This window comes from Epinephelus lanceolatus, chromosome 3 (genome assembly GCF_041903045.1).
Source record: "Epinephelus lanceolatus isolate andai-2023 chromosome 3, ASM4190304v1, whole genome shotgun sequence".
Classification (NCBI taxonomy): Eukaryota; Metazoa; Chordata; class Actinopteri; order Perciformes; family Serranidae; genus Epinephelus; species Epinephelus lanceolatus.
In genome coordinates this window covers 20,106,743-20,118,158 of record NC_135736.1, presented here as the reverse complement: position 1 = coordinate 20,118,158, position 11,416 = coordinate 20,106,743, and the positions used below count along the sequence as shown (strand labels likewise).

General features: G+C 43.4%; 1 protein-coding gene across 1 annotated transcript; it reads right to left on the bottom strand.

The window, feature by feature from the left end:
- Positions 1 to 10: 10 nt before the first annotated feature.
- On the bottom strand, positions 11 to 11,112 carry notum1b (notum, palmitoleoyl-protein carboxylesterase b). Its single transcript, XM_033624656.2, has 11 exons — positions 10,327 to 11,112; positions 8,827 to 8,879; positions 8,632 to 8,727; positions 7,923 to 7,983; positions 5,817 to 5,875; positions 4,320 to 4,422; positions 4,044 to 4,235; positions 3,818 to 3,915; positions 3,559 to 3,706; positions 3,420 to 3,467; positions 11 to 943 (listed from the first exon to the last, which is right to left on the bottom strand). Exons 1-11 carry the CDS (start codon positions 10,707 to 10,709, stop codon positions 607 to 609), a joined length of 1,578 nt encoding a protein of 525 aa, XP_033480547.1. The 5' UTR covers positions 10,710 to 11,112; the 3' UTR covers positions 11 to 606.
- Positions 11,113 to 11,416: the final 304 nt, after the last annotated feature.

The following is an 11,416-nucleotide window of genomic DNA, read 5'->3' as shown; positions in this document are numbered from 1 at the left end:
AAGAAATAACTCAATCTTTGTACCTTTATTAGTAAATATTACCCATTAAATTATTATTTTTACAAAATGAGAAAAAGCAGCATATTTGGTGGAGGGTAGAAACAGCAGCACCATAGATAGATATCTGAACGTGATAGCTGGAGTCGACAGAAGAGAGCACCAAATCCCTACAAAACAACCTGGGAGGTGTTACGAATGCAGCGCTTTCCCATCAAAGGTATTTTAGATAACCACCATGACAGTCCCATACATATGGCATGGTACATATTTACTGTATATATACACACACTGTACCCAGCTTTCATTGTGTTTGTGTACACGTCACAACAATATCATGTCTACAGTATATATATCTGTCTATATGTTAAAACAAGTGATCCCGTATGTTGTGTTTAAACAGTTCCAACATTCTGGTTTGATTGTATTTGACTCAAAGAGTTTTTGAGTTGTTCAGCTTTTCTGCTGTTTATGGAAGACAACATTTAGACAGTTTTCTCATTCAAGTCCTGTTTTCGTGTCCCTGTTGTCCTCCCTTGATGTTCTCATCTCTGCAGAATGTCTTCCTGACGCTACACTAACATTACTGCACCTGTAAGGTGAAGCAACTCAACTCCCGTTATTGAGCATGCCCAGTAGCTTCCTGGGGTCCATCCCCTGCTGCTGTGCCATCTTCTGCACATCGAAGCCCATGTGCTTCAGGAACTGGATCACACTCATCTCCTGTCCCGTCAGCTGGTCGCGAATGGTCGGGCAGGAGGGGTTACAGTGCGGCCACGGGCAGCTGTCAATCAGATGTAGAGGGCAGCCCCTCATGGGCGGGGTCTTGTGCTTTTGTTGGTTGTGGTTGCTGCTGTTGGTGTGGTTGTTGTCCTGGAGGCTGCGGTCCCAGCAGTGGAGGGCTCGGGGCAGGGAGGTGCCTTTCACCTGAATGTCCATCCAGTAGCTGCAGGGACAGGAAGTCACAGTGAACTTTGACAATGAGCACTTTCATGAAGCTTAATTTAAAATGTATATAACTGAATTCAGTCATGACAAATACTGGAGCTGCACAAGATATTAATTTTTAATTGTGAAAATCTACACATGTGAGTGAGGTATATTGGACTAGACTTGTTTCATGTTATTCAGTCATGTTTAATCTGCTTCCTGTTTTATTTTGTGGATTCTCTCCCGTGTTGTGTCTGGTTTTACTTCCTGCATATTTTCTGTCACACCTGTCTCGTTAGTCCTTCCCTGTTCCCAGAGTCTTCCCTTTATACCTGTTCTGTATTAGTCTTATTTGCTCCACCCTAGTGTTCCCCTCCACATCCTTGTCGTTAGCCAGTTTGCCCATGTCCTCTTACTCCAGCTGTGTCTCGTTCTCGTGATTAGTTTTCTGTGTATATATATACACCTGTGTGTTTCCCTTTGTTCTTTATCAGTTTGTCCTGCGGTCATTCCTGCTTGCATTCCCGTGTTCTTGGTGTCATTCCCTGCTCCCTTTCCTGCCTGGTATTTTGTGTCTGGATTTTTTTTACCTTAGTTCAACATATTTTTCCTGGCTGGTTTTCACTGTAGTTTTGGTTCTGCTTTCTGCTTTTTTTCTACTTGTAGGTACCTGCCTGTTGCGGGTGTTTTTTATCGACTGAATTAAAGCAAGCTTTTTGTTAAATCTTAAACCCACCTGCTGCTCTGTACTGAACTGATTCATGACAGAGAGATGACGAGGCACCCACACAGTCACTGTGCAAATCTCAGTCAAGACCTGAGTAATATCTGTGTAATATCGCAAGTATGACTGTCAGCGCAATGTTCAGCAGTGTTATGGCATATTACATATTTTCCTCATGTCGTACAGCCCTGATATATACCATAATATACTATGCAATCTATCCCCTTAATTCCTCTGGGTTGTATTTAGAGACTGATCGATTGATATTGTAGGAAGACAAACTGGCTGATGTTGATATACATCTATAAAATTCTGAGATTGATCCTTGAGATTTGTTTTTATCGAATTGTTACCAATGTATGTTGTGGGCTGTGCATGAACACCAGGGTCCAGTTGCACAAAACACCACAAGTTAAGATTTTCCTTAAAGTCCTTGTTAAGGTTTCCTCATAATCTTACTATATAATGACAAAAACTCTGTCTGTGGGTGTGTCTGTCTGTGTGTCTGTTCCACATTTTTCTCCTCACTGACTTGGTCAATCCATGTGAAATTTGGCACAGTGGTAGAGGGTCATGGGAGGATGCGAATGAAGCAATATTACATCAATTGGCCAATGGGGGGCGCTATAGCAACCGACTGAAATCGCAAAATTTGAATGGGCATATCTCATGCCCCGTACGTCGTAGAGACATGAAACTTTGCACAGAGATGCCTCTCCTCATGAGTAACAACTTTGCCCCAAGGACCCATAACTTCCAGTCATATAGATTTTCCGCCATTTTGAATTTTCTGAAAAACACTTAAAATCAATCTCTTCTCTCTCAAAGCAAAGTAAAAAGAATTAAGGTACCGCTGACTTTATCTTAACTGCAACAGGACTGAGTTTATGGTGATAGATGAAAAAAACTAACAAACCCTGAGAAGAGTGTTCTTCGACCAGGAGAAACCAATGGACACGCTTTTGATTTTACACTTTAGCTTTGACTGGATTCATTTTCATAGTAGTTTCTTCCTACAATCATTTTTAGTTTTCTGGTAATTGGAGATCAATTTTATTTTGTAGTTTGTGTTTTCTATGATTATATTCCTCCAGAAGTATAATCTTTATTGTTTCCTCTTCTGACCATGTGGTTTTCTTGTCTTCTTTGCCTCTGCCATTTTTTTCACTGACTATAAGCCAAATTTGTGAGATGACAACAGGCATCACAAGCGTGAGTCCAAGCAAACAATTTCCATGGAAACTTTTACCGCTGTAAAATCTCTTTCATTGCAGTAAATAAGTTAATGTTTTTCCCTAACTAAGGAAACCTTTTAAGGGATTCTGTGCAACTATGTAAGTCCTTCAGCTAAGGAGATATTAAGCCTTTTGTGTCATGCTTAAGGAGAAAACTTGAGGTGTTTTGTGCAGCTGCAGAGTATGTGTATTAGATTAGAATCGCTAACAAATGAAGCACTGTTTTATTTGTAATACTGATTTTACAGGATGTTTTCATCACTGTGGTGAACAGCCTTGTTGGGTGTTTAATTCTGCCAAAGCAGACTTTTTTATCTGTTAATTTTTTATATTTTATCTGAATAATTAAAGGTAATTGTAAAGAGAATGTAGAGCGAAGGTTGAAGTCACTGATAGTAGACAGTAGATGAAGTCTAATACAGTGGGACTAAATGAGACTGTACACACTCGTGAAGTGATCTTACACGTGGAGCACTGAGTCACCAGCAGAGTGTTTGAGTCAAATGGTGTGTTAAAAAGTTTTATGTACTTACGTTCTTGTGATGAGTTCATGTGACAGACAGGCCGGAGCAAACATCGCCCTGTCGTACAAACATAGAATCACACACTCAACACGACGGTCTTATTTCACAGTATCTTGTGTTTATGTGTGAGTGTGTTTGTCAGTCTTACGGTACGTCACGTAGCGTGTTCCTCAGCTCCTGTCCCAGGTTCTGTATGTACCGCCACTGACCCTCGTGGACAGGCTGCCCCGTCAGGTGGATGTTGTCAACTGTCAGCTGAGCCTCGTCAAACAGCCACTGCACCACAAACAACGGGCCTGTACAGGAGAGAGGATGCACTGCAGGTCAGACTTTAACTGACCCACCAGCCTCTGTCTTAATCGTCTGCGTCAGCCTTGTGGAGAAGCTCAGGGTGTTGTGTCACTCACTTTTTAACGTGGGAAAGACTTTATATCCAAAGAAACAGTTCCACTCCTCTCCCACATGAGCCTGTCTGCAGCCCTCTGGCACCAAACCGCCCCAGTACCTATAAAGTATCACCACTTTACAAAGTCTGTACAGCTTATGAACCTTCCTCCTTAACTTCTTAACACTCCCTCATCAATCCATCCTCCTGTCTGTTAACACCATCGATCAGCTCTCCACCTGTCCTACCTGATGCCTCTTTTTATGGCCTCAATGGGGGCACAGCTGATGGTGTCCAGGCAGTCGGTGAATTTGTACTGTTTGTTGTCCAGGAACCATCCAGAGTCAGCCAGGCCCCTGACCTGCACCCCTCGGTGGCCCTGTGACGCCAGCTGCTCTGCAACGTTGTCCACATTCAGCAGGACGCCTGTGCCACCCGCACTGGTGACAGGAAGAGTGAGATCAGAGGGTGCAACTGAGCGATGACTTTGGTGAAACACACACACAAACACGTGCTGAACTGACCTGCTTCCTGCCAGAAGCAAAACCTTGGCATTTTCCAGTCCTTTTGTCAGCAGCTCGTTCACCACCTCCTTTATGATCAGAGAGCCCATAAACGCATAATCACCTGAGAACAAAGATGGTTTTTATTTATTAACATGAAGCCACGTGACATACTTCTCACTCTGACAACTAACTCTGCATCAGTATTATACATCTGCTGAAAACTTTGGGTAAGAGAGGGTAGATTACAATTTTAATGTTTAAAGTTTATTAATTTAAAAATTGTATATTTAAACAAGTATCAGCAACAACAATGTATTTTAGGTATTTATTAAATTTTTTACGTGCTCAGTTTACAGCGTGAGTAAAGGAATACTTCACCCACAAAAGGACCATTTGTAAATCAGTTACTCACCCTGTGTTACATTTTGTTTTTTTGCATGCCTCCACAATGAACGAAGAATCAAAAAACAGAAAATTGAAGTAAAGGGGTTTTGTGTTTAACAACAGCAAAACTATATAAAAAATCAGTTTACAAACTCTCACGCAACTCATGCAGTATAATCTAAATCTCATTTATCTAGTCGTATGATCAGTACTTCCCAAACACATGCATTGTCAATACAACATTACTTTTTAAAACACTTCTGCATACAAGCAGAGCCTGGGCAAGTGTGTGCGTTTGAACTCTGCCCCAGGGTTGGACGGGGGGGGGCTCTTCTGTGTGGAGTTTGCATGTTCTCCCCATGTCAGCGTGGGTTTTCTCCGGGCAGCTTCCTCCCACAGTCCAAAAACATGCAGGTTAATTGGTGACTCTAAATTGTCCGTAGGTGTGAATGTAAGTGTGAATGGTTGTCTGTCTCTGTGTATCAGCCCTGTGATAGTCTGGCTACCTGTCCGTGGTGTACCTCACCTCTCACCCAATGTCAGCTGGGATAGGCTCCAGACAAATGAGACTTGGATTATACTGCATGAGTTGTGTGAGAGCTTGTAAAATGATGTTTTGATATAGTTTTGCTGTTAAACGCAGACCCCATTTAATTCATCAAGAATTTTCTCCATTTTTGACTCTTAATTCATCACAGAGACATGCAAGATAAACAAAGTTTTCTTCCTGCATAACACGGGATGAGTAATTGATATAAATGGTAATTTTGTAGGTGAAGTGTTCCTTCAAGACAAATGATGTTATCGAAAGTCCAAATGTCACCTGACTGACTAGAGTAAATTACACTCAGCTTTAAATTAGCAACACTCAGCTAGTTTTTGTTTGAAGCTATGGTATTGTGAATTAATGATTGATCTCGATTTAATAGAAAAATAGCTTGCATGTTGTGTTACTGATAATCCTGCCGAGTGTCTGACATGAACACAATATAATGAGGCTTTTTTAATAAGTCAGACATGGGCAATGTTGTAAAGTTAAGTTCCGTAAATAGTATATTAATAAGTATTTCCTTCTCTCTCAGCCAGATCTACAAGCTCACAATGTGAGTCATCTACTTTATTGTGTCTTACTGTTCTCTGTCTTCGGTGTGGCTCCGCTCCACACGTCACTTGAGCAGTACGGGATGAAACTACAGGACACAGAGAGAGAGCAGCGCAGACAATTATATGGAATGACATTTAAAATGGAAGCAGCTTTTATTCGAGCCAGTTTGCTGATAGCTGACAGATAAGACAGTTGCACAAATAAAAGCCAACCCGGCTGTGTGATGGTAGACTGAACACAAACACGGACAGGGAGCTGTTGCAGGATGTCAGTGTGTATCTTTCATTATCTAACAATAACAAGTAGCTGCTGGAACAGAACAGGAGCAGACTGTACGTGCTGTCAGGTACTGCTGATCTTCTTTATGTATGAAAGGAAAATAATGACGGCGTCAATAACGTTACAGGGAAAAATAGTGCTCAATAAGTCTTACATGTATTTGATGTAAGTGTAAGTAGCAATACCATTATGGAAATTTGAATATACACCATTAAAGGGATAGTTCGGATTTTTTGGAGTGGGGTTGTTTGAGGTAGTCAGTGTGTCACCTACAGTAAACGGGGGTCGGCATGCCCTTAGTTTGGAGAAGCAGGTAAAATTAGTGCCACAAAAGCTGAGGTATGTACTGCTGTGGATGGGATCAGCAGCAAAATGTATTTTGGCCACATGATTAAAATAATATCAGTTTAAGTGTACACTACATTTAGAATAGTTTTACTGCTTTACCTTAGCCTGGAAATCCAGACCCAAATCTAGAAAGATTTAGGGTCTGGCCATGAGTAATGAAAATGGTCCAACTCGAGGGGCGGCACCAAGCATGCATTTGTAAATATCACTGCACGCAACTGGATAACACTACGACCAGTCAGAACAATACACGGGGTGACGTATCCAGAGCTTAGCTACCAGCAGAGCTAACTGGTAGATTAGACTCTTGCCATATCCGGTCGGCAAAACAGCAAAAACGTCCTTCTTGCAAAGGAAAGATTCGAGCGCTGTCTTCTGTTCCTCTTTTAGAGAAAAAGCCAAGTCTAACTCGTTCATTGTAGTGGCCAAAGCCATTTCAAACAGCTGGTGTTCATCCGTAGCCATCTTGCAATGTTTACTGACTGATTCCAGACTTCAATGTCACAGTGCTGTCATCATCTGTTTAGCTCGCCTCTGGCCCGCCTATATCAGATACACCGATGTGATTGGTGCAGCTCGGTTTCATGGGCATAGATAATGAGCATCATTACTGATCGCCAGAGTGACTCACTGAGCAAATTCAAATTGTGCTCTCGCGAGAACTCTGGATTTCCAGGGTAGCTTTACCTTGCTGTCAGACAGCAATTTCCAGTGGGGAACTGAAGCTGTTATCTATGCTCACAGAAAACTGGAGCTGCTGGTCTACCGCTGCCTCGATTGGTTAGTTTGTTTGTGTTATTGTGTGACTTTGGTGAATTCAAACCAACACTTTGAAACACCACAGTCACACAATAATACAAACACACTAACTGACTGAGGCAGTGGTAGACCAGCAGCTTCCTGTGTTCAGTGAGGTAATTTTTTTATCAAAGGAGTTGGTTGGCTTTGAAGACAGTATAGGTGGATATTATGGCTTCAGTTCCCTGTCAGAAAAAGCTGTCTGACAGCAAGGTAAAGCAGTGAAAATATTCAAAATATAGCATACAATTAAACTGATTTAGATATATTTTTAGGTGGCTAAAATCTGTTTTGCTGCTGCCCCTGTTCACAGCAGTGCATTGCCTAGCTTCCATGGCAGTACTCCTGCTGCTTCTCCAAACTGGGGGCGTGCCAACTGCCATCTACTGTAGGTAACACACTGACTATGGACAAGTATGTCATACAACCCCGCTTCAAAAGATCTGAACTATCCCTTTAAAGACCTGAGAGACACAAACAACTTCAGTAAATGCAAATAAGTAGCGCTTTCTATAAGAAATAGGTCTGTTCAGAGTGCTAAATTATTGACACATCCTCGTGCCAGTATTTCACTTTTATCCACAGAAACCACAGAGTTCACAAATAGGAAATAAAACACCATAAAACACCAGTATATTAAAATGTAGAATTAATATGTTGACACAAACACGTATACTGTGAGGAGAAGGAAATATAGGAGTTCTTACACCATGTTGGCGTTCCACCAGTGAGGGTTTTCTTCCGGCTGAGGAGACATTATTCCTGTTCCTGTGAAATAAAGAAGGTGAGATCCAACACGTGCTGCACATTCAGGACAAATCATAGAGCCAGAAAGCTTCAGTAAAGGTAAAAGAAGCCAAAATCTTTCAGGCTACTTGTTAAAATTCACAAACCTTGATGTATAGCTGTGCGTTTTGATGTATGCTGAGGCGTGTGTTTACTGTGTCTGTGTCTGTGTATGTGTGTTTTCCCTGTGGTCATTAAGTCATTAACTTTCCCTGCTTTGGTCAGCAATTACATGAAGGCATTGAAGAGCTCTGTGGCTGCTGCACTGGCCACCAGTGTAAAGTGTACACAGAGAGGGTGGTGGGGAGAGCGCCATAAACAAACAAGGAGTCCCCTGATGGCTGGAGGGAAAGAACCAGAGAGTTTGACTTTTAAAGATTAATGCAAACTCAGCTAAAGAGGAAACACAAACACGTCTATGAATCTCCTTCATTCAGGGGAATTTTTTTTCCAACTGGGGTGAGCAAAAGCTCCATGCGACTGTGCAGAGAGTTTGCAGAAGATGCACAAACCAGATTAACACTTCGATGCGTGTGTGTGTGTGTTTGTGTGTGTGTGTTTGTGCATAAGATACAGAGTGCATCGATTGTGCTGCACACAATGCAGGAAATAACTTGCGTGTCTTGTTACCTGTTCTGGTTTCTGGCCACTTGGTGGAGCTCATCAGTCTCCTCATCGTCTCATACCTGCTGTCACAGGTCTGCTTGTTGAAACAGTACCATCCACCTGAACAACACACACACACGCGCGCACACACACAAGCTTGTTAACAGGTTAGACAGAGTTGCATTTCACTGCTCTGATCTTTGTTAGGTTCATCCTCACCTTCTAAGAACAGCAGCCACCTCTTACTGCCTTTGGACTCCTTGATGTAGTACCTGCGTGAAAAAGCCAAAACAAATCACCGTGAATGTGTTGCACATGCACACACACACACACAGACGCATACATACACAACACAGGCTCTACGGTGGGGACACTTCCTTTGATCCCGACTTGAAAGATTTGGCTCCCATGGCACTGCTAACACTCTCTGCAGGAGTCTGTTTAGTGGCTTTAACAGCTCAAAACGGTTATTTATGAAAATATAAAACATGACCAGAGGAAACTCATTGAGCTGTTGGCAGCACACGCACTCAGAGAGACCTGACAGCTTGGGTGGCATATGGAAAGGTCACTTATTCACACAGTCACAGTCACAGTGTTTAAACTTTATTGGTGACTTAACCCTGCTCCAAGCTTACCAATAATGCCTGGCTTTTCCAAAAAGGTGGACTAGCTCAAAACAATTATAAAGTGCTCAGGATTTATTTTTAAAAATACTGTTAGTTATACTTGCTCGCAACTACCCTGTTAGCTGCACCGCCTCACCTGTTAATGCAGCCGGAGTCATGAGATAGTATCCATGCATGCACATATGATCCTTTGAGTCCGAAAGATCAAAAGTGCTGAGATTTATTCCACAGAGATGCAATGAAACTCCCTGCCACTTCTCAGATCTTTCACATCTGAATCCCTTACTCATAACAGAAATAGTACTGCAGTGCCTCTGACAGTAGGATGATTGGCACAACGCTTGGGGCTCTCAGGAACATGATCCCCTAACTTTTTTTGTTTGTGCAAATCTGACTAAACCTGGGATCTTGCAGTGATCTGCGGCGCACGGCAGTCGAGGCATGTGACATGTTTATGTTAGGGTAGTCACCTTTCACTTGGACAGTAGCTGCTGAGAATGACAGCCTATAAATGGTGGTTTAGGCTCTAATCAGTCAAAGCTGCAGTTTAACTGTGTAACCCTGTGACACCCGGTGCACATGTTCTATATAGTGAGGAGAGCATGTCCCCTGCAACCCTCCACCCCCCGAAATCTAAACCTATGTAAGTCCATGATGCTTCTGTTTCTTCCACTGTAAAACAATCAGACACGTTATTGCAAAAACTATCATTGTCCAGTTTTATACTGTAAATATCAGACTCACCAACTTTGATCCATCAGAGTAAATTAAAGTCTGCACGAAGAGAAAGTTTGCCACTCTGTCGGGTGCGCGCATGGGTACTCTTTCTCTCCTGTATAGTTATCAGCGGCAGCGCGCACTGCCTTCTCTCTGATCTGGTCCTTTGATCCATTTTGGTCACATCCGGGGTGACAAGGGACTGAAGGACAGCAAACTAAACCACTACAGTAACACTTATTGGATGTTGGGTGAAGCAGAGCGCAAATCTGCCTCTGCGCCTTCATGGTTTTAACCAAAAAATATCCACATACCAAACGACGACAGGTATTTTAAGTGATAATGATAAATGCAGTTCAGCACACTGACTTACCCTGCTGCTGACCCGTCATTGCAAGTCACAGATACATTGTTCAAAAAGTGCAGCTTCATGTCTTGATCCAGCTTCTGCGCAGAGCATGGGTACAGGGACTGCGCCAAGTTCTTTATCTGTACCATGAAGTTGTCCATGTTGCCCTCCACGGCTGTAAAGTCTAACGGAAAGCTCTCTGTTCCTTCCACACGCTCCCTCTGTGCCGGAGTTTGCTGCTGCTGCTGTTGTTGCTGCTGTTGCTGCTGAACCCGCCGATTTTGCGCCCGACCGCCGTGTACTCTCCGCGCCTCCACCGGTGCGCTCATGTGGATGAAGAGGAGCAGCAGGCAGGAGCGCACCGCGGACACACCGGCCCAGCTTCTCATCACACCACGGCTCTGCATGTCTAACTGTTACTGGAATACGTCTCTTAAATATGTGCAGGGGACTTCACAAAAAACACAACATATCCTAAGAGTCGTTGGAAAAGTCAAAAGTTCTTTGAAAACGCGCGGACACTTCTGGGAAGTTTTCGCTCTTTAAAGGTGCGCAGAATGAACGCAGGTTATGGGTCTCCATGGTGTCTTGAGAGATAGAGCGCTGGTTTAAAATTCACACCAAATGCACGTGCAGTCCCCTCATCATTTTAATCCTAAAGTCGCGAGGAGCCAGTAAAAGCGTCATTACGCGCGTGGAAGTCCCTGAATTCAGCCGCTCAGCACAGTTACACTGTCGACCTGTTGACTCTTGGTTCAGGTCCTCGTGAGCTGCGGACGAAGTGGAATTTTATTTGAAGTCGCCCCCCCTCGCCCCCCTTCCTCCTGCTCCCTGCCCCGTGCTTCTCACTCCCGCGGGCCAATCGTTATTATCGTTGGCTGATGCTCCTCGCGGGGCTTCGGTCTCACACCAAGAGCGCGCGTATGCCTGGCACGCCCCCTCAGTCGGTTCACTCATACACTCGGTCTCTTTGATGTTGTGTCGTCGTATGACCACGCTGCCTTTGAAGTGTTAGTGATTGAATATGGTGTGTGAGGGAGAAGCGCAGTCGGACAGACTGCGGAGGGTCTCACCATGCCGCCAGGGGCCAATACAAACAAGTCTCCAGTGATAC